This window comes from Canis lupus, chromosome 17 (genome assembly GCF_011100685.1).
Source record: "Canis lupus familiaris isolate Mischka breed German Shepherd chromosome 17, alternate assembly UU_Cfam_GSD_1.0, whole genome shotgun sequence".
In the NCBI taxonomy this organism is placed as follows: Eukaryota; Metazoa; Chordata; class Mammalia; order Carnivora; family Canidae; genus Canis; species Canis lupus.
The window spans coordinates 60,991,408-61,018,008 of NC_049238.1; the positions used below are offsets into that span (position 1 = coordinate 60,991,408).

The following is a 26,601-nucleotide window of genomic DNA, read 5'->3' on the forward strand; positions in this document are numbered from 1 at the left end:
TATTTATTCATGAAAGACACAGAGAGAGAGACAGAGACAGAGACAGAGATGGAGAGAGAAGCAGACTCCATGTAGGGAGCCCGATGTGGAACTCGATCCTGGGACTCCAGGATCACACCCTGGGCTGAAGGCAGACACTCAACCACTGAGCCACCCAGGCATCCCTAATTCTACAAGTTTTTACTGAGTGCCTCTTCTGTGCCAGATTGTATGTGAATTTTAGGGGATAAAAATGATGAGCAAAACCAAAGGAGTCCCTGCCTGTATGGATAATCAAGTGACAAAGATATGCTGTCTAAGGTGGAAACTGCATTTGGCTGCAAAAAATGGAGACCAGAAGTAACAGTGATCTACATTAGATTCAAGTTTTACTTTTCTCTTGTATAAGAAGTCCATAGGTAGGTAGTTCACAGAACCCCGATCATCAACAGGGTCCAGGCTCCTTCTCTCTGGGTCACCATCCTCAGACTACGGTTTTTGTTTCTTAAGGTTAACTCATGGTCCAAGGTGACTGATGAAGCTCCAAGCTACTGTATCTGCATTCCAGCCAGAAATCAGGAGGATGGGGAAAGGGTGCAAAAAGATTAATATAAACTCTTTGCCCCATTTATTTATTCAAGTAATTTCTGTTCTCAATGTAGGGCTCGAGCTTATGCTAAGATCAAGAATCCCACGTTCCACCAACCAACCCATCCAGGTGCCCCCTTTTTGCTTCTTTTAAAAAGCTTTCTTAAAAACAAAACAAAACAAAACAAAACAACCCCACTCTCTTATATGTCTCATCCAACAACTTTGGCTTATATTTCATTTTTTTAAATTATTTATTTATTTATTTATTCATGAGAGACAGAGAGAGGCAGAGACACAGGCAAAGAGAGAAGCAGGCTCCATGCAGGGAGCCCAATGTGGGACTCTGATCCCTGGACTCCAGATCATGCCCTGGGCCAAAGGCAGATGCTCAACTGCTGAGCCACACAGGTGTCCCTGGCTTATATCTCACTGACCAGAGTTTTGTCACATGGCCATTTAAAAGTTATTTTATTAAAGGAGAGGAGAATGGAGGTTTTTTTTTTTTTTTTTAAGTTTTTATTTATTTTTTATTTATTTTTTAAAAGAAGGTTCCATGCCCAGTGCAGAGGCCAACATCAGGCTCGAACTCACAACCCTGAGATAAAGACTCTGAGATCAAGACCTGTGCCAAGATCAAGAGTCAGACGCCCAACTGACTGAGCCACCCAGGTGCCTCTTAAGTTTTGTTTTTTGTTTTGTTTTTTTTTTTTTTTTTTGCCTCTTAAGTTTTTATTTTAATCACCCACTGCTCATCATGACAAGTGCAGTCCTTAATTCCCTTCACCTATTTCACACATCCCCCCATCCACCTCCCCTCTGGTAACCATCAGTTTTTTCTTTATAGTTAAGAGTCTGTTTCTTAGTTTGTCTCTCTCACTCCCCCCTCCGCCCTTTTGCTCATTTGTTTCTTAAATTCCACATATGAGTGAAATCATATTTGTATCTTATTTGTCTTTCTCTGACTGACCTATTTCACTTAGCATCATAGTCTCTAACGCCATCTATGTCATTACAATTGGCAAGATTTCATTCTTTTTTTATAGCTGAATAATATTCCATTGTATCTATATCTATCTCACATCTTTTTTTTTATCCATTCATCAACTGATGGGGCCCTTGGGCTGCTTCTGTATCTTGGCTATTGTAAATATTGCTGCCATAAACATAGGGGTGCATGTATCCCTTTTAATTAGTGTTTTTTTAATTCTTTGGGTAAATACCCATTAGTGCAGAGAATGGAGTTTAGATAGGTAACTACTAGACTCTGCAGCAGAACATCCCTTCAGCTACTCAGTATCTTTCATGTGACTATTCATTGTCCTGCAGCTATACTTATTATTTTTTTAAGATTTTATTTATTCGGGATGCCTGGGTTGCTCAGGGGTTGAGCATCTGCTTTTGGCCCCGGGCGTGATCCTGGAGTCCCGGGATCGAGTCTCACATTGGGCTCCCTGGATGGAGCCTGTGTCTCTGCCTCTCTCTCTGTGTCTCTCATGAATGAATAAATAAATAAATCTTAAAAAAAGATTTTTTTTATTCGTGAGAGACACACAGAGAGGCAGAGACATAGGCAGAGGAAGGAGAAGCAGGCTCCATGCAGGAGCCTGATGCAAGACTCGATCCTGGAACTCCGGGATCACATCCTGAGCTGAAGGCAGACGCTCAACTGTTGAGCCACCCAGGCATCCCAACCTATACTTATTTAAGTAATCTCTGGACCCAATGTGGGGCTTGAATTCATGGTTCCAAGATCTAGAGTCACATACTCTATTAAAGTGAGCCAGGTGCCCCTAGTAACCTATAAACCAAAGACAAGACAACTTATTAACTGCCAATGCATCTTACACCGGTGGAATAGGAAATGTCAACCACAAGCAAAGCTCTCTCTTTTTTCAGGAGAACATAGGAAACACTCAGGAGTCACTAGTCACTGGTTTATAGACCACTGAGGGGCTTGCCTGTGTCCTCATCCTTTGAATCTGGATGTACCAGTGTCCGGCTGAGGAACAGAGGAGAGCAGAGTGATGCCCTGAAAGGCACTGCAGCTTTTGCCTGGTTGGCTGGAACACTGATCCAACGACCCCTACGTTAGCATTCCAACTGCCCTGAGGCCACCATCTTGTGAGGAAGCCCAAAGTTGCCTACACAGAAGCCCCAAGAATACACAAAGAGAGTGAGATGCTCAGTCAGCCCCTAGCTGTTCCAGCTCCAGCTGAGTGAGGACTACCATGAGAGACACCCTGAACCAGGGTGCCCAGCCAAACACTTTGGGGCCACAGAGCTGCAGGTATAAAAAATGATTGTTATTTTTAAGTTTTGGAGTGCTGTGTTACACAGCAATATACACACAGAACCACAGGGTATATCAAGTGTGGAGGGGCCAGGACCACCTGCCCTAACAGAAGAGTAAGTTCCTCAGTTGGTCTGTCTGGCTTACCTTCATTCTGTCCCTGGGGAAAATCTCCACTGTTCTCCATGGCCTCTTGCTCTGCCCTCAGGGAGGTTGTTCTTTGTCCATCATCCTTCATGGCTCATCTGAAGAGGCCTCTGGGGAGGATACTCTTCTCAAGGGCTACACAGCTTTGGCAGCTGCTTGTAGAGGGAGCCACTTCTGTGTTGTGGATCCGAGATGTTTTAGTTTGTAGCCATAGGCTGTTGCAGTCCAGATATGGATTTGTTTTTGTGTTTGTTTTGTTAACAGTTTCATGAAATAATTAGTAGGCTTCCAGTCATTTTTTAAAAGAATTTGTTTATTTATTTGAGAGAGTGAGAGAGAGCACTTGCATGAGTTGGGGGGAAGGGCAGAGGGAGAAGGCTCCCCACTGAGCAAGGAGCCTGAAGTAGGGCTCAATCCCAGGACCCCAGTATTATGACCTGAGCCGAAGGCAGACACTAATTGACTGAGGCACAGAGGCATTCCTTCTAGTCAATTCCTAAACATAAGTTACTGTGGCCAAAGATACCATACTGAGGGTAGAAATTAATATTTTGCCTATTGGCCTCTATGTCATCCCTCTGTGCATCCCCCAACCCTGTCAATTGTTCGAGGCTTGAAGGGAAGTGAGGGGAAGATGACGCTGTTAGTCTCATCTTTGCTGGGAGTCTTGCACCATAGTCAGGCACAGAACTCTTAGCCAAGGTGCCTGAAAAAGTTTTGTGGTCACAGTGTTATCTCCTAGTGGGTGCCTGTGGAGCAGCTGCCATTCTGAACTGCTTCAGTATGGGGTAGAGAAGCAATTGGCTTTTTCAATCCAGCAGCCTCCATATGAGACTCTCCATCAACTTTATATTCCTGATTGTTGTGTGTGTGCGTAGAGTGCTTTCCTTAGCAGTGTTATTTCTGTTGGTTTTTTTTTGTTTTTTTTTTTTATGCTTACAGATTGGTTCAAACGCAATTGCATGTCTCATGCAGAATTTTGCTAAAAGCAGCACCAACACACCAGAACATGAAACCCTTTCTTTGTGGCTTTCTAAGGTACAATGAGCAACAATTTGATCAAGTGGTTTGCAAGTACCAGGGGCTGCTAGCTTTCCTGCCTGCAGTGCAGTGGATCTTCCCTAAACAATTGGCCAACATAATTCCCCTAGCACATGCCACATTTTATTTTATTTTATTTTATTTTTTTAAAGACTTTATTTATTTATTCATGAGAGTGTATACACAGAGAGAGAGAAAGGCAGAGACACAGGCAGAGGGAGAAGCAGGCTCCTCGCAGGGAGCCCGACGTGGGACTCGATCCCGGGTCCCCAGGGTCATGCCCTGGGCTGCCGACGGCACTAAACCGCTGAGCCACCCAGGCTGCCCCATGCCACATTTTAGATACTTGCAGCTACTCCACTTCCATCAATTTGGAACTGCATTTATGTTTGTAACTGAGACGGGAAGTAGAAGAAACTTAAACAAGATGGAAGTTAATTTTTCTCTCAAGGTAATGAAGTCTGGATGTAGATAGTCCAGGGTAGATATAGTGTCAGGGTTTCCTCAGCTTCCCAGGTTCTTGGCAATTCCCTCTTTCCCATCCTTAGCATGTGTTTCCCCATCCTCAACATGCCTCCAGGTCACAAGAGCCTTCAATCATCAAGTCTGTGTTATGAACAGGGAATATAAAGTGGGGAGAGGGGAAGAAGGATTGAGAGGATTAAAGACAGTGTATGCCAGCTATCTGCCCCTACTTTAAGGAGCATTTCTGGAAGATCCATCCAATAAACACCACTTACATCTTTTTTATGTTTGTATACATAGAATGTAGTCACATGGTCATAAGTGGCTGTAAGAGGAGGAAAATGCAGTCTTTAAACCAGTTATGTTGCCACCCAAGATAACAGGGGCATGGGATAAGCTATTGGGATTGATGAATAGGTTCATTATCTTTTTTTTTTTTTTTAAGATTTTATTTATTTATTCATGAGAGACACAGAGAGAGAGAGAGAGAGAGAGAGAGAGAGAGAAGCAAAGACACAGGTAGAGGGAGAAGCAGGCTCCATGCAGAGAGCCCGACGTGGGACTCAATCCCGGATCTCCAGGATCAGGCCCTGGGCTGAAGGCAGCGCTAAACCGCTGAGCCACCAGGGCATGCCCTAGGTTCATTATCTTGATGGTGGTGATGGTTTTATGGATGTATACTAAGTTGAAACTTATCAAATCATACTTTTCAAATATGTGCAGTTTATTGTTATGTCAATAAATTGGTTTAGAATGTATGTGTTCAAGAAAAGAATATGTATTCTCTAGTAATTGCTACAGGGTTTTATGTAAATTCATTAAGTCAAACCTTTAATTGTGTTGCTCAAATCTTTTATATTCTTTTTTTAAAGATTTTATTTATTTATTCATGAGAGACAGAAAGAGAGAGAGGCAGACACATAGGCAAAGGGACAAGCAGACTCCTAGAGGGGAGCCTGATGCGGGACTCGATCCTAGGACCCCAGGATCATGACCTGAGCCAAATCTTTTATATTCTTAATGAAAAACATACAGATATATATATATACATATATATATATATGTATATATATATATATACACTTTTTTTTTTCTGTTTTCCTTATATGTTAAGATTTGCCATGACTGTGGTGGATTTATCCGTTTCTCCTGGGTGTTCTGTCAATTTTTTCTTGATAAAATTCAAAGTGTATTATTAAGAACATATAGGTTTATAATTATCAAGTCTTCATCGTGAATTGAAGCTTATATTAATGTAATAGCTCTTTTTACCCGTAAGTAAGTTTTGTCATAAATTTTGTTTCATTTTGTTCAATGTTAATATAACTATACTAGCTCTCTTTTGGTTGTATTTGCCTGGCACATACATATTTTCTACTACTTCTAAACCTTATATTTCTTACGTTTTAGGTATATCTCTTGTAATCAATATATATAGCTGGATATTAATTTTTATTTAGTCTAATAAATAAAAATTGCCTTTTAACTGGAGAATTCACTTTATTTACATTTATTGTGACTGGGATATCACTGGATTCATTTCTAGCAAATGTTTTTTGGTGGTTTTAATCTGTCTAGAATTTTCAAAGTCTTTTATATTTCTCCTTTCTTGTCTACTTTTGGGCTATTAGAGTCTCCTTCCATTCCTTTTTTCCTCCCTACCTGCTTGGGAATTATATAGTCTGCTTCTAGTCTATGAATATTTAAATGAAAAAAAAATTAAAAATTTTCTTGTTATTTTGTTGTTGTCGTTAAAGATTTTAAGTAACCTCTACAGCCAGTGTGGGGTTTGAACTCACAACCCCGAAATCAAGAGTCGCATGCTCCGCCAACAGAGCTAGCCAGGCACCCGTAAATGAAAAATTTTAACATGAACATTTAACAATCAAAATTAAGACCTTAGAATAACTTTAATCAACCCTTTCTAACCAATATGCAGTTAAGCTCAAGATTTTCCCCCTACCTAAAAGCAACCACTTTCAAGTCTCATGCCTGGTAGTTTATCAGCTATCTCCATGTCCCTAAATAACATCTTATATTGTGAATACTTGATTTTTTTTTTACTTTGTAATATTATGCATGGATTTCTAAAATAGAAGATGGGGACTTAGCTCTTCCACAGCCTCATGTCCCTCCCCCACTTCCTCCATATTATATACTCAGAATTTACATTATTTTGACTATGTAAATGTTATCCACAGATGTCACTATGATACTTTACCTCCCTTGGAGTGCTTTTTACTTTTACTTCTTCTTTCTTCTTTCTCTTTTCTTTCTTTCTTTTCTTTTCTTTCTTTCTCTTTCTTTTCCTTTCTTTCTTTCTTTCTTTTTCTTTCTTTCTTTCCTTCCTTCCTTCCTTCTTTTTTTTTCTTTCTCTCTTCTTTTCTTTTCCTTCTTAAGAGCTGACCCTAAACTCCCCTCTGACTGTCTGCATTTCCTCTGAAAGTGCCCGGGGCCAATATCCCCCTTCCCACCTATCCTGAAGGGCTCCTGGCCCCATCCTCTCTTACCTCTTTGCCCTCTCCCCTGTGTCATCCCTTCACTCTCCTGCACTTCTCCTGGCTTCTTGCCTGGGTCAGATCCTGTTTCCCATATTCCACTGGACTGCATTCTTGGTTTACTCCCTTGCTTTGGTTGGCCAACGCCTCGGGTTTTCTTTGAAAGAGTTGTCCAAGCCCAACCAGTCAACAGCCAGCATGGGCTTATGGGCCTGTGGGGCAGTGAGGGAGGCCATAGACCAAGGGAATTGGCAGGTATCTCCCCAAACAAAGGGAGTGATAAGTATTCTATAGGACTTAGGGCAAGGGTGGGGCTTAAGCGAAATTTAAATGAAGCCGTGTTCTAAGAAGCTCAAGGAAAACAGGGATCCCTGTAAAGAAGTTACTCTCAGAGCTGGATTGTGAAGTAAACAGAGATGTGGAGTATTATGTCCAGAAACCCCTTATCTGATGCTCTGTACCTGGGTGATAAATCTAGACGGCTTCTCTGTCTCAAGGTGACGTGGATCCTTCAGGCCAAAGGATTTTTGACTCATTCTTACTGATATGCTTTCAAATAGCAATGTTTCTTATAGCCCATGAGTTTAGAGAACAAAGTTTCCCAGTCAGTGAGAAAGTGTAGTCACAGAAGGGAGTCCTTATGAACTTTATTGCTATATACCTCAGGAGAAAGAGTGGTTTGTTTTTTGGTTAACCTTGCTGGCTTTCTGTCTCTTATCCCAGCCTCATGAATGGCAGGGCGGGATTTTACCTCCTCCAAGTTTTACTTTCTTGGGGTGTGTGGGAGACAATATTTTTGAGCCTCGGTGGGGAGCTTGTAAAGTTCTTTCTAGCGTGATCTGACCAGGCCTTTTCCTAAGAGAATCCCGGACATCAGTATCTTTAGATCAGATTCTTTGAAGCAAGCATATTTCAGTCTCCTGTTTGGAAAGTATGGGTCTGATTATTGGGGTCCTGAGTTTGGGGAAAGGGCTGGGGTTCTCAGAATGCAGGATGTAAATGTTGCCTTTGGTCCTTTTGTTTTGAGCAGGATGTTCCTGCCCTTTCTTGGAGCAGAAGACTCCACTTTCTCACCACGGTGGGGGAGGGAGTCACAAAGCCACAGAGAATGCAGCAGCGGACCTGGGATACAACCCTCCATAGACTTTCAAAGTTTTCCTGTTTTCCACCGTGCCTTTATCATTCCCTTCAGAAGTACCTGGTGTTGCTGACTCCCCCAAAGTCACAGAGTGCTGCACCTGCTGTCTGACCAACTTGTCTCCCAGCTTTGCCCATTGACCTAGAATTCAGTTTTCCTTTGTCTGTATAGTCAAGCTCACCTGCTTTCTAGCTTCCCAAATTTCACTTTTCTGTTTTGTCTTTCCCATTCTCTTTGTGAGCTTAGGTCTTTTTTAAAATGTCTTATCATTTCAGTAGATTTCAGGAAGGAGCAAAAATAAATGAGTATATATAATATACTCTCTATCCCAAAAGTCTGACTTTTGAACCACATGAATTAGATGATTATTATTTTCATATATAAGCAGTGTTGATTTAGCTTTACACACAAGTTTACTAATTTTTTTTTTCTCACAGATTTTTGCTTCAGAGACCTTTCTGGTATAGTTTGTTTTTTAAAGATTTATTTACTTATTTGTTTAGCAGAGAGAGAGAGAGAGAGAGAGAGAACAAGCAGGTAGAAGGAGAGGGAGAAGCAGACTCCCCACTGAGCAGGGAGTCCAGCATGGGGCTGGATCCCAGCATCCTGGGATCATGACCTAAGCAGAAGGCAAATGTTTAAACAACTGAGTTGTCCAGGCAAGCCTCTTTGGGATAGTTTGTATTCTCCTAGAAGGCGATCTTATAAGCATTTTTTTTTTTTAAAGATTTTATTTATTTATTCATGATAGTCACAAAGAGGCAGAGACACAGGCAGAGGGAGAAGCAGGCTCCATGCTGGGAGCCCGACGTGGGCCTCCAGGATCGCGCCCCGGGCCGAAGGCAGGCGCCAAACCACTGCGCCACCCAGGGATCCCTATAAGCATTTTTTTAAGTTTGTTTGTTTTTTTTTTTAAAGCTTTTATTTATTCATTCCTGAGAAACCAGGAGAGAGAAGCAGAGACATAGGTAGAGGAAGAAGCAGGCTCCATGCAGGGAGCCTGATGCGGGACTCGATCCTAGAACCCTGGGATCATCCCGAACCAAAGGCAGACACTCAATTGCTAAGCCACCAGGCGTCCTTTAAGAGTTTTTATAGTTAAAATATGATGGTAGTAAACTCTGTTTCTGTTGGTGTAAAAATGTCTTTACTTCACTCTTGTATGTGCCAAGGAGTTTGGAGTTCATCACGTGGGCATTTGGAGAGACTGAAGGGTTTTAAGCATCTGAATATGAATAGTTTTGTTTTATAGAAAAACATTCTCAAAAAAAAAAAAAAGAAAAAAAAAAAAAAAGGAAAACATTCTCAGTTGGGGTGGGGCAAGGATAAGGAATCTATTGCAAACAACCAGGTTAGATATGAATGTGGAATGTGGCTGGAACAAGGGTTGTGATGATGGGGTTGGAAGGGTGGATTTTTTTTTTGGGGGGGGGTGGATTTGAAAGAGATTAAGGAGATAGAATTGACAGGCCTTGGTCATCACAGGTGATGACTAAGAGGGATGAGTGAAAGATGCCTCAGGTTTGTGCGTGGTTTGTGCGTGGTTTGTGCGTGGGTTAGCTGTGCTAACATTCCCTGACATGCAGTTTCAGGGATGAGAGAATATTTGGTAGAAAGTGGTGAATTTGGTTTTCATCATGGGGCCTTGAAAGTGTCTGTGGCATTTCTGGGTGGCACTCTGGAACTCAAGTGGGAGATCTGAGTGAGTGACACAAATGCACAGCTGTTAGGCCAAGGCAACAGAGGTTTGTGGATGAGGCAGAGATGGTGTAGACCGAAGAGGGTGTTACTAAAACTAAAAGGGCTGACAATACCAAACGTCATTGAGGAAACTGTAAGGCAACCAGAACACTACACATTGCTGGTAGGAGTATAAACTGGAATACTCAGGAAAACTGCTACAATCTCCTAAAGCTAAACATACACATCCCTTATGGCCGAACTACAGACTCAACGAAAATTAGTGCGCCTGTGCATGAAAATATAGGTACAAGAATGTTATGGGAGTTTTCTTCAGGATAGCCAAAAACTGGATATAACCAAATATCCATTAACAGTAGAATGGATAAATTGTGGGTTTGTCCATAAAATGAAATACTACACAGCAATAAAAGGAATAAACTATTGCAGGTGGGGGGATGGGGTAATTGGGTAATGGGCACATGATGTGATGAGCACAGGGTGTTATATACAAGTGATAAATTATTGAACACTACATCTGGGCAGCCTGGGTGGCTCAGTGGTTTAGCACCGCCTTCGGCTCAGGTCATGATCCTGGAGTCCTGGAATCGAGTCCCACGTCGGGCTCCCTGTATGGAGCCTGCTTCTCCCTCTGCCTGTGTCTCTGCCTCTCTGTTTCTCCTGAATAAATAAGTAAAATAAAGTCTTAAAAACAACAACACTACATCTGAAATTAATGATGTACTATATTTTATTGAATTTTAATTCAAAAAAAAGAAAAAAATAAACCAATACTACAACATTAGATTTCACAACCAGAATGTTGACAGAAGCTAGATAAACAAAAATTATATATTGTATGATTTCAATTTATATGAAGTTCAAGAACACACAAAATGAATCAATGGTGATAGAAGCAGATACTAATCAATTGGGGTGTCTGGGTGGCTCAGTTAAGTGTCTGACTCTTGATTTTGGATCAGGGTCGTAAGAGCAAGCCCTGCATTGGAACTGGCACCTGCTTGGGATTCTCTCCCTCTCCTCTGCCCTCCTCCCCTTTCTCTCTTTTAAAACAAAAACAAACAAACAAACAAAAAGAAGCAGATAGTAATAATTATTGCTCAGGAAGGGCTGAGAGAGCCTTTGGGGAGCTAGTGATGTACACACACATACACACACACACACAGCAGTACCTTCCAACTGAACCACTACCACCTCTCCTTGTGCAGCCATCTTCTGCTCCCACCACACCTTGTTCCTCTCTCCTGTGCTATTTCTGTCTTTAATTCTTGATTTGTTTCCTTGTAAATGAGACTTCCAACCCTCTGGCCTCTCAGCTCCTTGATCTGCTCTCCTTAAACCTCCAGCTCCTCCAACATCCTCAGTCTTAGGGGATGATCTTGTTTCTTACATTCCAGCAACAGAAGCAACCAGAGAGATTTTTACAGCTTTCTTGCCATGCCCACTTACTCTGCCTTCTCTCCTGTTATTTTGGGTGAGCTATGTCCCTCCACTTGCAACCTAAACCCTACCCCTGATCTTTTTAACCCCTTGGTTCCAGGAACCTTTTTCTATTTCTGCTGCAAACCCAGATTTTCCTTACTACAGGATCTTTCCCCTCAGTGTACTAACAATTCCTTAGTGCAATTCCTTCATCTTGTAATAGTCCTTTCCTCTCTGTTTCTGCTCCAGTTACCACCCCACTTTGCTCCTTCCCTACTTGGAAAGAACTGTCTATAGTCATTGTTTCCTTCACCCCACTATATTTCTTTTGAACCCACGACATGCAAGCTCTTGTTGCCACTAATCCACATAATCTGTCCTTATCATGCTCACCCATAACCTCCATTTTGCTTAATCCACTGGTCATTTCTCAGGTTTCATCTTATTTGATCTTGCAGTGGCATGTGACAATTTATCATTCTTTTCTCCTCCCTGAAACTCTTTATGTGGCTTCAAGGACACAACATTCTCCTAGTTCTCCCCCCCTCCCTTTTTAAGATTTTATTTTTAAGTAATCTCTACACCCAATGTGGGGCTTGAATTTATAATTCCAAGATCAAGAGTCGCAGGCTCCTGATCTCAGGGTTGTGAGATCAAGCCTGGCATAGGGCTCTGCACTCAGAGCAGAGTCTGCTTAAGACACTCTCTCTAGGGGGGTGGGGGTGAATGGGTGACGGGCACTGAGGGGGGCACTTGACGGGATGAGCACTGGGTGTTATTCTGTATGTTGGTAAATTGAACACCAATAAAAAATAAATTTATTATAAAAAAAAAGAAATATAAAATATGAATTTCAAAATGCAAATTGTTAAATTTCATTTCAAAATATCTACAGTTGGAGATTGGTTAAAAAAAAAAAAAAAAGACACTCCCTCTTCCTGGGGTGCCTGGAGGGCTCAGATCTTGATCCCAGCATCCTGGGATTGAGCCATGCGCTGGGCCTCCTGCTCAGCAGGGAGCCTGCTTCTCCCTCTCCCCCCTGCTCATGCTTTCACTATCTTTCTCTCACTCAAACAAATAAATAAAATCTTTAAAAAAAAAAAAAAAAAAAGATTCGGGGCACCTGGGTGGCTCAGTGGTTGAGTATCTGCCTTTGGCTCAGGTTGTGATCCTAGGGCCCTGGGATCAAGTCCCACATCAGGCTGCCCATAGGGAGCCTGCTTCTCCCTCTGCCTATGTCTCTGCCTCTCTCTGCATGGCTCTCGTGAATAAATAAATAAAATCTTAAAAAAAAAAAAAAAAAAAGACTTTCTCTGCCTCCCCTCTGCCCCCTCTCAAATAAATAAATACTAAAACAAAACAAAAACCTGCATGGTCCACCTACTGAGTCATCAGAGAGGTGCCCCTCTCCTTCTTTTCTTTACTATTTTTCTCAGTCCCATTTACTGGTTGCCCTACTGCCCTAACCTTCAAACTCTGGAGTTCCCCAGAGTTTCCTCAGTCCTTGGACTTTTTCTCTTTTCTATCTTCATACATTCCCTTGGTGACCTCATCCACTATGACTAGGATTTTTTTTTTTTTTTAAGATTTTTTTTAAAAATTTATTCATGAGAGACACAGAGACACAGGCAGAGGGAGGAGCAGGCTCCATGCAGGAAGCCTGATATGGGACTGGATCCTGGGACTCCAGGATCATGCCCTGGGCCAAAGAGAGGCGCTAAACCACTGAGCCACCCAGGCATCCCTATGACCAGGATTTTAAATACTATCTATAAGCTAACGACACTTATGACTGAACATGACTGAAACTACGCTGCTGACCTTGCCCTGGAACATATTTTTCCTGATAGCATTCCTAGGTCAAGAAACAGCAACATAGGGAGTGCCTGGCTAGCGCAGTCAGTAGAGCATGTGACTCTTAGTCTCCGGGTTGGGAGTTCAAGCCTCACACTGGGTGTGGAGCCTACTTTAAAAAAAAAGAGAGAGAGAAATGGCATCATCATTCTACTTCCTCAGACCTCAAGGTTTTGAATTTCTTTTCTTCATACCCCATATCCAACTTCTTAAAAATGATGTTTTATTTGACAGATTTTTCTTTTTAATTTTTTAATTTAATTAATTTCAGTGATATTAGTTTCAGGTGTATAAGACAGTGATTTGACAATTCCATATATTACTTGGTACTCATCAAGATTACTTGATACTCTTAATCCCCACTACCTATCCACCCATCCCTCCACCCACCTCTCCTCTGTTAACCATAAGTTCGTTCTATAGTTAAGTGTCTGTTTTTTGTTTTCTTTTTTTTCCTGCTGTTTGTTTGTTCTGTTTCTTAAATTCTACATATGAGTGAAATCAGAGTACTTGTCTTCCTCTGACTGACTTATTTCATTTAGCATGATACTCTCTAGATCCTTCGACTCATTACAAATAGAAAAATTCCATTCTTTCTTATGACTGAAAAATATTCCATTGTAAATATATACCACATCTTCTTTATCCATTCATTTATCAATGGACACTTGGACACTTAGGTTCCTTCTATAATTTGGCTATTGTAAATAATGCTGCAATAACCATAGAGTGTGTGTATTCCTTTGAATTAGTGGTTCTATATCCTTTGGGTAAATACTCAGTAGTGTGATCATAGGATAGTTCTAAATTTTTATTTATTTTTTAATTTTTTAAAGACTTTATTTATTCATTTATGAGAGAACAGAGAGGCAGGCAGAGACATAGGCAGAAGGAGAAGCAAGCTCCATGCAGGGAGCCCGATATGGGACTCGATCCCAGGACTGTGGGATCACGCCCTGAGGTGAAGGCAGACGCTTAACCGCTGAGCCACCCAGGCGTCCCAGTTCTAAATTTTTAAATAGAAACCTCCATACTGGGCAGCCCGGGTGGCTCAGCAGTTTAGCGCTGATTTTAGCCCAGGGCGTGATCCTGGAGACCCGGGACGGAGTCCCATGTCAGGCTCCCTGCATGGAGCCTGCTTCTCCCTCTGCCTGTGTCTCTGCCTCTCTCTCTCATGAATAAATAAAATCTTAAAAAAAAAAAAAAAAAAAAAAAAAGAAACCTCCATATTGCCTTCCACAGTTGCTGCACCAGTTTGCATTCCCACCAACAGTGCACGAGGGTTCCTATTTCTCTACATCTGAGTGAACACTTGTTTCTTGTATATATATTTTTAATTTTAGCCATTCTGACAGGTGTAAGGTGATGTCTCATTGTGGTTTTTTTTTAATTTTTAATTTTATTTTATTTATTCATGATAGGCACACAGTGAGAGAGAGAGAGGCAGAGACACAGGCAGAGGGAGAAGCAGGCTCCATGCACCTGGAGCCTGACGTGGGACCCGATCCCGGGTCTCCAGGATCGTGCCCTGGGCCAAAGGCAGGCGCTAAACCGCTGCGCCACCCAGGGATCCCCTCATTGTGGTTTTGATTTGCATTTCCCTGCACATCCAAACCAAAAGTAAGTCAGGCTACTATGTCATGTCTTCTTCCTATCAAACTCAGAAAACACCAAAGCCCCCAAGCATCCTGTGACCAGATCCATTCCTTCCATCCCCTGACCCCTCCGGAATACACTCCCACCTCAAGATCTACTATTTACTCTCTTCCTGGAAGGTTCTCACAGATAGATATGCAGATAGCTGCATGGCTCGCTCACTCACTTTCAGCCTTAAATGCCACCCTCTCAGAAAGGCCTTTACTCTCTGTCCTATCTGAAATTGCAATCCTTCCACACTGCCTGACTTCCTTCCCTGCTTTATTTTTCACATTAAAAAAAGATTAGTAGGATACTTCTTAAAGCAGTTTTAGGTTTAGATAAAAATTGAGGGATGCCTGGGTGGCTCAGTGGTTGAAGGTCTGCCTTCAGCTCAGGACATAATCCTGGGGTTCCAGGATCGAGTCCCACATCGGGCTCCCTGCATGGAGCCTGCTTCTCTCTCTGCCTCTCTCTGCGTGTCTCTGATGAATAAATAAATAAAATCTTAAAAAAAAAAAATTTGAGCAGACATTATACTTACCATATACTTCCTTCTTAGTTTTCCCTATTGTTAATATCTTGTATTAGTGTGGTACATTTGTTGCAACTAATGAACCAATATTGACACATTATAAGTAACTAAAGTCCATAGTTTACAGTAGGGCTTCTGACAAATGTATAATGTCATCTATCCACTATTATGGTATCATAGAGAATAACTTCACTGCCTAAAAATGCACTGTGCTCCCACAATTTATCCCTCCCACCATCCCAACGCTTGGCAACCACTGATCTTTTTACTGCTTCCACAGTTTTGCCTTTTCCAGAATGTCATATAGTTGGAATCATACAGTATACAGACTTTTCCGTTGGCTCCTTTCACTTTGCAATGTGCATTTAAATTTCCTGCATTTCTTTTCATGGCTTACCTTTTTTTTTTTTTTTTTTTTTTTTTAATTTATGATAGTCACACAGAGAGAGAGAGAGAGGCAGGGACACAGGCAGAGGGAGAAGCAGGCTCCATGCACTGGGAGCCCGATGTGGGACTCGATCCTGGGTCTCCAGGATCACGCCCTGGGCCAAAGGCAGGCGCCAAACCGCCGCGCCACCCAGGGATCCCACCTTTTTTTTTTTTTAAAGATTTATTTATTTTATTCAGAGAGAGAGAGAGACTGAGAGGCAGAGAGACACAGGCAGAGGGAGAAGCAGGCGCCATGCAGGGAGCCCGACATGGGACTCGATCCCGCGTCCCCAGGATCACACCCCAGGCTGCAGGCGGCGCCAAACCGCTGCGCCACCGGGGCTGCCCTTTTCATGGCTTACTTAATTGCATTGCTTAATTTTTCTTCCAGCAATATCAATTCTAACATGCTTCTATTTATCTTATTTATCATATTTAGTTTGTCTTCTCTGTATATTTCATGAGAACAGGGATTTTTGCCTGCTTTGTTCACTGCTGTATTCTCAGTGTCTACAACAGTATTTTCCTCACAGACGGTGTTCAAGTAATGATTGAATTAAAATATTTAAGTGAATGAACAGTGCATCTAATTCAAGAAAAAACTTCTATTCAGAACCCTCCTGGCAAAGGAATCTGTGAAAGTGTTTAGCTTTCTAGACCCTTAGGATTTCAACTCCACTGCCTTTGACCTTGTTTGGTTAATACATAACCTAACCTGTCGGTGGCGCAGTTGCCTCCCCAATAAAATGGAGATAATAATAGTACCTCCCGCGCGCCGGTGTGGTAAATGTTATGTAAGTTACATGTACATGCAGTTCTCATCACAGGCCCCACACAGAGTGGTGTGCATCAGTAGTAATTATTAATCCCATACAGAAAGACGCAGAGAAGCTCTGCGCCACGTCCAGGAAGCTCCTCTGGGCAGGAGTGCAGGGGGGCCGAGCGCTGTGAGCTCGGGTCACTGCAGGCACACGGGACCACGGATTCCATTTGCCCACCACTTTACTAAGTCCCTGACGTTCCAAACGCGTTTAATCCTCACAAAAACAATCATGTCGGTGGGTATTATAATTCCCCATTCTAACCACGAGAAAAGCGGTCCAGGGAGGTCAGCGACTTACCCGATGGAAGCAGAGATTTCCCGGAGGCTCGGGCTCACATCTCAATACAGTGGTTATTACTCCTGCAAACTGTCGGGGCGCGCCAGAGAGGCCCGGATCCAGCGGTTCGGAGGTGCAGTGAGCCCTGGGCAGGGTCCCAGCCCTGCTCCTAATAACCCCGTCGGGGTGGCGAGCCGCGGAGGTTTAGGAGGCGGGCGGGCCAGCGCACGTGTATCTTTCGCGCAGCGTCCCCACCCTATCCCCGCCTCCAGGAGGCGTGGCAACAAAGCGCGGGAAAACCGGCTCCGGCTCCACCCCCACCCCGTGCTGGGGGCGGGGAAAGGGGAGTTATTAAATGGGAAATGGAGGCGCCGCGGCTCAAGCCCTGTCTCCGTGCTTAGGCAGCCCGCTGGCATGCCGCTTTAAGACCCCGGTGGCAACGGCCCAGGCCACGCCAGCACCCTAACGTCACCTCTCCTCCACTTCCGGTGTGCGGGGCCGTCCCGGGCTCAGGTGCCGGCTCCTTCCACACTGCTCACTCACCCCCGGCCCCCGGCAAGCCCTCCCTCCTGCACAGGACAAGGTGCGGGTGGCGCCATCGCCCGGGACCATCCGGATAATGTGGCGATTTAGTGGGAAATCGCCAAGGAACTGGTCAACCAGATGACGTAATGTTTTGGGTTACGTCCCATTTTGTGACTTCTGCACAGCATGACTGACATTGGGCTTTAACTTGAGAAAACAAACGTATCTCCGCCATCCGGCCTCGTTCAGTCGGCGAGGCTCTCCTCAAAGTACCCACCAAATAGAAGCGGAGTTCTTCTCATTTGCATAAGCGAACCGCAGGCGTCGCGGCTTGCGGCCAATGGGGAGTGAGGGGGTGGAGATGCACCTGAGAGAGGCACCGCCTCGGGGGGAAGCAGGGCACCTGATTGGCTGCTCTCTGAGCGACGGGAGCGGCAGCCAGTCGTTTCTGAGACGCCCTGACGGGGCAGGTGGGCCCGGCACCACCAATGGGAGGAGGCGTCTTCAGAAGGCCTAGGCTTCTTGCCCAATGAGGCCGGGAGGGCCGTGCGGGGCCAGCGCCGAGCGGCAGTACTTCAGGCCAACCCCGCTCGGGGCTGGGAGGGGTCCCGTGCTGAACGACGGCGGCGGCGGCCAATGGCGAGTGCGGAAGCGGGCAGCCCGGACCTGGAACGCGGAGGGAGCTGAAGGAGGGGGAGGCTGAACGGGAGAGAAGCAGGAAGTAGCGGCGGCCTCGGGGAGGGCGGCGGCGGCGGCGGGAGCGGGGGAGAGACCGCCGGCTCCCGGGCCGCACTCGGAGAGGAACAAGTAAGCGTGCCCGGGGTAATACCCGCCCTCGGCCCCGCCCCCGGGGGGGCGGGTAAATACCCCTGCCCCTCCCCCACTTGGCCAACTACCCCTGTCCCCGCGCCGCCCCCCGGGGCGGCTTCTAGGAAGGCCCCGCTGCAGCCTCCATCCCGTGAGGCGGAGGGGTGAAACTCCCAGCCTGTTGAAAGCACAGCCCCTAGCCGGGTAAACGTGGAGGGAGGGTCGCGGTCCCCAAGTCCTGGCGCCCCGCGCCCCGGAGGCGTCCGAAGCACGGCCCGGTGACTGTGGCTGCGGGATGTCGCGACCTAAAATGGTGTCCGTGTTCGGGGGCGGGGGCGGGGGAGCCGGGCCAGGCCGGAGCGCAGCCTGCACCCCGACCCGGCGAGGGTCAGCGTCCGGGCCCGGGCCGGACTCGGGCTCGCGCCCCGCGCCGCCGCGCGCCCCCGGACCGCTCCTCAGCCTCTAGGGAGCGGCGGGAGTCCGCGGGAGGCGGCGGCTGTGCGGCCGGGCCGGGAGGGGAGGGGGTCGGAGTTGGGACGGACCCCGGCCGGAGAGCCGTCTCCTCCCGACTCCTGTCGGTCCACGCACCGCCCCGACTCCGGGGAACTCCTGGGCCGGGAGGTGCAGCGCTGCAGCTCCCTGAGGGCCTGGGCGGGCCGGGCCGTCTTGTCCTTCGTACGCCGGTAGGGAAGCGCGACGAGGGAAGCGCGCTGCGCCTCAGTTTCCCCGGAGGCTTCTCCGTACACCCCGTCCCCTCCCCGCAACCCCGGACACGTTCCCCGCGCTGGCCCTCGGCAGATGGCAGGGACTTAATTCCGCCCGCTGCCCAGCTTGGCGGCAGCCTAATCGCCCCCGGCCGCCGGCCCCTCGCCCTGCTCTGCAGGCCCCGGGCCAGGGAAAGAGCAGTGGAACCCCCTCCCGACCCAGGCCAGTTCGCGGTCTTCCTGTTCAGCCCCTTCCTTTGGCTTTTGGGGAAGAACAGAGGGCAGTGGGGGAGGGCCGGAGCCCAAGAGTCGGCGCACAGCAGCCGCAGACAGGCCTGGGCTGTGGGGTGGGGGAAGCCGCGCTGGCCTTGAGCTCCCGCTGCTTGGTGGACTGTCAGCTCCGGGCTATCGAATGACCTCCAAAGTCACTTGGACGCCCAAGGGGGAGCTGCTGGGTAGGCCGAGTGGGCAGATGTTTTCTCCTAGTCCCCACTGATCGCCCAACGGCAGTCCACTTTCTGAGGGCCGGGGTGGAAGGGAGCTCCAGTGTCTCCTGGTGCGCAGAGAGGCAAGAAGAGAGCCCCAGCTCTGCATCGGGCAGAGGCAAGGGGTGGAGGGCTTTGTTTAAAGCCAGAGACTGCAGAATTAAGTCAGGGCTGATGAGGGGAAACTTCCCGTTCTTCCTCTTGTTGGTATCCTCTTCCTCCACCTTACCGTGGTCCCAGCATTGCCAGCTGCCACCTGCAGGGACTATCTTCAGTTTCGGTCTAAAGGCTGGCAGGAGGTGAGAGAACTGGCCCTGCGAAATGGCTTGTATCCTGGGCAGAGACTGTAGTGACAGACTTCTTTGGTTACTTCCTAGACATAGAAACACTTGTGGGGAGACACTGGTGAGGAACAGACCCGGGTTCCCCTCAGCCTCTAGGCTGGTTGTGTTGGTTTAGTGCCACATGAGTCTTGTGGGGTGTGTGTGTGTGTGTGTGTGCGCACACGCGCACTGGGACAGGTTGGGGTTGGGTAAGACTTCTTGAACTGGTGTTGCCAAGGGAAAATGAAAAGGGTGAGGAGTGTGAATTAGGAGCTCAGAGCAGGAATAACACGGGTGAGGGGGCTTGGCTTTTCCCCTTTGTGGCAGCCAGGCTTGGCTAAGTTACCCTGGAGCTTTGGCCCTGAGAGAGCAAGATGGGGAGGGAGAGAGGAGGGGCTGGCCCCGGGAGGGCCATGGCAGGGCAGAGGCACTCTGGGGAAGGTAGGTGTGCTAGCAGCAGGTGTTTGTGACAGGAGAGGCCTAGGCTGGGGCCCTTGTGACCAGGTTGCTGGCACGGTTTTCCCCTCTTCTCTTTATCTCTTTCTATTCCTGTGTCTTATTCTTTCCATCTTGGTCTCTTCTCTTGGGTGATTTCCGAGTCCACTTCTCCTTGTTAACCAAGCTAGATCCCCAGGTGCCAGTGATGACCCCAGGTCCCCAGACTTGACCCCTGACTCTTGTCCCTGACCTCAGTCGTAGATTCCCAGTGCTTACTCCTTCCCAGCTTGTTTGTCCCAGCTGTAATAATAAATCCTGCTCCGGGTTTTGACTCGCAGGGTTATGATTTGTATCAGGCTCCGAATAACCCTGTGGTGTATGGATTACTTGCCTCACCTTTCAAAACTAAGGCAGTGGACATGAGGCCATTGATAAAGCTGCAACTAGAATCATTTCTTCCATCTTGGCTTAAGTCATTGTCCCTTTGAACACATGGCTTTCAGATCTCTCCAGACCCCCAGAAGATCCATGAAGATTTATGAATGGATCCCATGCTGCCATGAATGAGCCCTTACACCCAGAGCATGGTGTATATCTTCCTCCTTAATAATGGTATTGATTAATTGATTGGTTCTGTGCTGGGCTCAGGAGGGGCTGAGGTGATTTCAATCAAGATGTTCACTGAACTTCCTCCGTCTCTGTTACCCTTGTTTCTCTACTGTGTCTCTGAGAAGTTTCTTTTCTTCTGCTTTCTCTGAATCTCGGTGTCTTCCCTGGAATGTGCACATAACCTACCTTTCAATTTTAGGGTTTGGCAAACCAGGTGCCCCCACCAGCTCTAGGATTTGTGATGTGGTAAAAGTGTACCCAAGGAGATTGCGCATGGTCCCAAGAGGATAAATATGGAGATCCTGAGGGAGGAGGGCCAGGGTTCCTGCCCTCAGAGGGCTCAATTTCTTACTCTTTTTTCTGTTTTCATCAGGTCTGGGACCTGCTGCCATGGGGGATATGAAGACTCCTGATTTCGATGATCTCCTTGCTGCCTTTGACATCCCTGACATCGATGCCAATGAAGCCATCCACTCTGGGCCAGAAGAAAACGAAGGGCCTGGAGGCTCAGGAAAGCCGGATCCTAGTATAGGAGGTGACTCTGGAGAAGCACCGGCAGCAGCTGCCAGGGACAGCCCTGAGGTGCCAGCCCAGGCCTCTGATCACGGCCTGCCACCGCCAGACATCTCGGCAGTCAGTGTCATCGTCAAGAACACTGTGTGTCCTGAGCAGCCTGAGTCCCCAGCTGGGATTTCAGGAGGAGATGGGCCCCGGGCTGGGGGGGTGACTAAGGAAGGGCCTGTGGGGCCTCGTCTGATGCAAAATGGTTTTGGGGGCCCTGAGTCATCCCTTCCAAGTACACCCCACTCTCCAGCTCCTCTCAGTGGGGGTACCTGGAAAGAAAAAGCTATGGAAGGCAAAGCTACTTTGGACCTCTTTGCTCATTTTGGGCCTGAGCCAGGGGAGCACCCTGATCCCCTCCCTCCCCCAGCACCTTCCCCACCTCGGGAAGGGGCCATGACCCCACCTCCTTTCCCCTCTCCCTTTGAGCTGTCCAGGGAGAATGGCCCAGCCTTGCTGCCACCTGGTTCTCCCCCAGTACGGGGGACCTTGAAGCAAGACAGCTGCAGCCCCCTTCATCCTCAGGGCCTGGCCGGGCTAGGCTCTAGCTTGAGCCCTGAGGCCACGGGTATTCCTGCCAGCGCCTCCCCTCCCCAGGTTGCTGGGTTGCCCTTCTTCAAGCAGTCTCCAGGGCATCAGAGCCCTCCTGCCTCCCCCAAAGTGCCCTGTTGTCAGCCCCTGAAGGAAGAAGAGGAGGAGGGGCCGGTGGACAAGCCTTCCCCAAAAAGTCCCCAGAGCCCCTCTAGTGGAGCTGAGGCTGCAGATGAGGACAGCAATGACTCCCCTGCTTCTTCCAGCTCCTCAAGGCCTCTCAAGGTGCGGATCAAGACCATTAAAACATCCTGCGGAAATATCACAAGGACTGTAACCCGGGTCCCCTCAGACCCTGATCCTCCTGCCCCCTTGGCTGAGGGGACCCTCCTGGCTGAGGCTGGCCTCCTAAAGCTATCCCCTGCAACCCCGACCCCCGAGGGTCCAAAGGTGGTGAGCGTCCAGCTGGGTGACGGCACGAGGCTGAAGGGCACCGTGCTGCCTGTGGCCACCATCCAGAATGCAAGCACTGCTATGCTGATGGCAGCCAGTGTGGCCCGCAAAGCTGTGGTTCTGCCAGGGGGCACTGCCACCAGCCCTAAGACTATGGCTAAGAATGTGCTAGGTCTGGTGCCCCAGGCCCTGCCCAAGGCGGAGGGGCGGCCAGGGCTGGGGACTGGGGGGCAGAAGGTGAACGGTGCCTCAGTGGTGATGGTGCAGCCTTCCAAGCCGGCCACCGGGCCAGGTGCAGGGGGTGGCACGGTGATCTCGCGGACCCAGTCCAGCCTGGTGGAGGCCTTCAACAAGATCCTCAATAGCAAGAACCTGCTGCCTGCCTACCGGCCCAACCTGAGTCCCCCCGCCGAGGCCGGGCTGGCCCTGCCTCCCACGGGCTACCGCTGCCTCGAGTGCGGGGACGCCTTCTCACTGGAGAAGAGCCTGGCGCGGCACTATGACCGCCGGAGCATGCGCATTGAGGTCACCTGCAACCACTGCGCCCGCCGCCTGGTCTTTTTCAACAAATGCAGTCTGCTGCTGCATGCCCGAGAGCACAAGGACAAAGGGCTCGTCATGCAGTGCTCACACCTGGTCATGAGGCCCGTCGCCCTGGACCAGATGGTGGGGCAGCCAGACATCACGCCCCTGCTGGCTGTCCCACCTGCCTTCGGACCTCCAGCCTTGCCTGCCCTGGGCAAGGGTGACGCGGCTGTCGCTGGCGCTATTACTGCTGTCGCCGCCGAAGCCCCTGTGCTACCACTGTCATCTGAGCCGCCTGCTGCCCCTGCCACCTCGTCTTACACATGCTTTCGCTGCCTAGAGTGCAAGGAGCAGTGCCGGGACAAGGCAGGCATGGCCGCCCACTTCCAGCAGCTTGGGCCCCCGGCCCCTGGGGCCAACAGCACTGTGAGTTGCCTGTCCCAGCTCTCCCCGGGGCTGGAGCCCAACGCTCTGGGAGTCAGATCTGGGAAGATGTTGGGGGCTCGGTCAGGGGAGGTCATGGGGTCGGGCCTCTCCTTGCTGACTTACCTTGTCTCCACTCCTGTTGACAGGTATGCCCAACCTGCCCCATGATGCTTCCCAATCGCTGCAGCTTCAGTGCCCACCAGCGCATGCATAAGAACCGGCCTCCCCACGTCTGCCCTGAGTGTGGGGGCAACTTCCTACAGGCCAATTTCCAGACCCATCTCCGGGAGGCCTGTCTACATTTGTCTCGCCGTGTAGGATACAGGTGCCTCCTGCCTCTCCTCCCTGGAGCCTTGTGACTGTTTCCCCACTGCCACCTCCTCCCCCCACCCCCTGGCACTTTATGGCCTCGTGTGTCCCAGCACCAGGCTTTGAGCTGGCCTGTCAGGGAGAGCCCCATCTCCTGCTGAACCCCTCAGCCTCAGATTGGTCTGCTCTTGCCCTGCTCCCGTGGAGAGGGGAGAGAGCTCCGGTTCGGCCTCCATAGGCCTCCGGCTAGGAGCAGGGCCCGGGGGACAGGCTGGAGACACCCTGCCTCACCTCAGCGCCCCCTGCCCCCCAGGTGCCCCAGCTGTGCGGTGGTGTTCGGGGGCGTGAACTCCATCAAGTCCCACATCCAGACGTCGCACTGCGAGGTTTTCCACAAGTGCCCCATCTGCCCCATGGCCTTCAAGTCTGCGCCCAGCGCCCATGCCCACCTCTACACCCAGCACCCCAGCTTCCACACGCAGCAGGCCAAGTGAGACCTGGGAGGGAGCAGGGTGGGCTGGAACGGGGTCGGGGTCCTGATGGGCAGGGTGTCTGCACTGTCCTCTCCGCCCACACAGGATGATCTACAAGTGCGCCATGTGTGACACGGTCTTCACTCACAAACCCCTCCTCTCCTCACACTTCGACCAACACCTGCTGCCCCAACGTGTCAGCGTCTTTAAGTGCCCATCTTGTCCTCTGCTTTTTGCCCAAAAAAGGACCATGCTGGAACACCTCAAGGTATAGGAGACAAGGGACAGAGGCGGGGTGCTCGACTGTGGGGGGTTTGGGGAATAGAACCCTCAGGAAGTGCTGGTGGGGAAGCCGCAAGGCCTCTGGCAGAGCCAGGCCCTCCCCCACAATGGCTGCCCCCTTGTCTCCCTCTCACAGAACACCCATCAGGCTGGGCGCCCGGGGGAGGACAGTGCTGGGAAAGGGGCGGCGGGTGCCCTTACAAGCCCCAAGGCTGAGCCCGAGGAGTTGGCTGTGTCTCGGGGAGGAGCAGCTGCCCCTACTGAGGAATCCTCTTCATCCTCGGAAGAGGAAGAACTTCCCAGCTCTCCTGAGCCTCCTCGCCCAACCAAACGGCCCCGGCGGGAACTAGGGAACAAAGGCATCAAGGGGGGCGGTGGGGGCCCTGGAGGCTGGACCTGTGGCCTTTGTCACTCCTGGTTTCCTGAACGGGACGAGTATGTGGCTCACATGAAGAAGGAGCATGGCAAGGTGAGCAGGGCTCCCTCGGGATCGGTCTGTGGCCATGGGGAGTGGGGTCTTGGAGCCGCGCTCTGAGGCTCCCTACGCTCTGCTCTCCCAGTCAGTGAAAAAGTTTCCCTGTCGCCTGTGCGAGCGCTCCTTCTGTTCCGCCCCCAGCCTGAGGCGCCACGTCAGGGTCAATCATGAGGGTATCAAGCGAGTTTACCCATGCAGGTAACCCTTGCTCCCTCATGCCCACATCCCCTTCCTCTTTCTGACCAGCAAGTGACCTGCCCACCCCATACCCCCAGCCCCACTAAGTACTTTCTGACCTGTGTCTCGTTTGAGTAGACTAGAGGTCGAGGCCTCCCTCTGCTCTGGCCACGGACCCCTGGCACCCACCCTCCCCACTTTCCCCCTCTAGGTACTGCACAGAGGGAAAACGCACCTTCAGCAGCCGCCTGATCCTGGAGAAACACGTCCAGGTCCGGCATGGCCTGCCACTTGGGGCCCAGTCCCCTGGCCGGGGTAGTACCCTGGCTCGGGGCCCTGGTGCCAGAGCCCAGGTAGGCTGAGGCCCAGTCTGCTGTGTTGAGAAACCATAGGGTTCTAGTCCCTGGCCTCAGGAATCTAGGAGGGGGTGCTAGGGTCAGTTTGGGGTGATGAGGAGGCTTAGTTTCCTCCCTCTCTTCTCCAGGGGCCAGGACGGAAACGCCGCCAGTCCTCTGACTCTTGTAGTGAGGAGCCTGACAGCACGACCCCTCCAGCCAAGTCCCCCAGGGGTGGGCCTGGAGCTGGAGGCCATGGCCCCCCACACTACCGGAGCAGTGGCTCAATGGAGCAGAGCCTCATGGTGGGCTTGAGGGTGGATGGCGGTGCCCAGCAGTGCCTCGACTGTGGATTGTGCTTCGCCTCCCCTGGCTCTCTGAGCCGGCACCGTTTCATCAGCCACAAGAAGAAACGGGGTGTGGGGAGTGTGGGTGCCCTGGGCCTGGGTGAGGGGGAAGAAGAGGCCCCTCTTCCACTGAGGTCTGACCCGGAGGGTGGAGAGTCTCCTTTGCTTGCTTCTGGAGGCCCACTTACCTGTAAGGTCTGTGGCAAGAGCTGTGACAGCCCACTCAACCTCAAGACCCATTTCCGCACACACGGCATGGCGTTCATCAGGGCTCGGCAAGGGGGCAGTGGGGACAACTAAGCCTGGGCCTGGACTGACCAGCCCCCTCCCCTCCCTCTGGGTCAGGAGCCTGGGCCGCTGCTGCTGTCTAGTCCCTGGGCTAGGGATTTCATTCTAATTCACATTTTGTTCAGCTCCTCTCCCCCAACCCCCCCGACACACACGCTTTTGAGGATTATAGTGATTTGCAGTACCCCCTCCCCTTTCGGGTTTGGCCCTTGGGTCCTAGTAGAGTGGGCCCTCCACTCCTCCTTTCTGAGCCCAACACTAATTAGCTTCCTGCTGCAGACCCCGTGTGGGTTGAGGTGGGAGGAGGGACTTCCTAGGCCTGCTAGATGGGCCCAGGTAAGGCCCCTGATGGGGCTCTCAGGATGCTTCTCCTCAACCCTCAAGGGCCTGGCCCTGCCCCTGCACCATCCCTCAGCCTCCTTGGCAGTTGAAGCCCCCCCTCCCCCGCAGTGCCTTTCACTTTTTTTTTTAACCCAGAAATCCGGGGTGGGGGGGGGTTGGTAGGGACGAGTCCTGTCAAGGGGGAGCCCAGGGGAGAGGAGGGGACAGGCTCTCAGGAATCCTTTATTCTTGTAGTAATAATAATACTAACAGTGGGGAAATGGGAGGAAGAAAACCAGACCATTAAAACTGCTCGTGGTTTAATCCCCATCCGGGCTCCTCTTATTATGTGACCAGGACATTGTGGACTTGACAGGGAGGG

At 49.3% G+C, this 26,601-nt stretch overlaps 1 protein-coding gene and 1 long non-coding RNA gene across 5 annotated transcripts in view; one reads left to right on the plus strand and one right to left on the minus strand.

The window, feature by feature from the left end:
• LOC119863995 overlaps positions 1–17,415 on the minus strand; it is a 40,095-nt gene extending 22,680 nt beyond the window's left edge. The window contains exon 1 of the long non-coding RNA XR_005372775.1: positions 16,847–17,415. This is a non-coding gene — a long non-coding RNA (uncharacterized LOC119863995). The remainder of the gene's footprint in view (positions 1–16,846) is intronic.
• A 557-nt stretch (positions 17,416–17,972) lies between these two features.
• On the plus strand, positions 17,973–26,549 carry ZNF687 (zinc finger protein 687). Of its 4 annotated transcripts, none has more exons than XM_038562226.1 (9): positions 17,995–18,157; positions 21,090–23,212; positions 23,359–23,537; positions 23,835–24,011; positions 24,100–24,262; positions 24,413–24,745; positions 24,837–24,949; positions 25,140–25,281; positions 25,413–26,549. In XM_038562226.1, exons 2-9 carry the CDS (start codon positions 21,107–21,109, stop codon positions 25,908–25,910), a joined length of 3,711 nt encoding a protein of 1,236 aa, XP_038418154.1. In that variant the 5' UTR covers positions 17,995–18,157; positions 21,090–21,106; the 3' UTR covers positions 25,911–26,549. The 4 variants fall into 4 exon arrangements, with proteins under 4 accessions (XP_038418157.1, XP_038418154.1, XP_038418155.1 ...); XM_038562227.1 differs by lacking the exon at positions 17,995–18,157 and adding an exon at positions 18,227–18,361; XM_038562228.1 differs by lacking the exon at positions 17,995–18,157 and adding an exon at positions 19,253–19,645.
• The last annotated feature ends 52 nt before the right edge of the window (positions 26,550–26,601 follow it).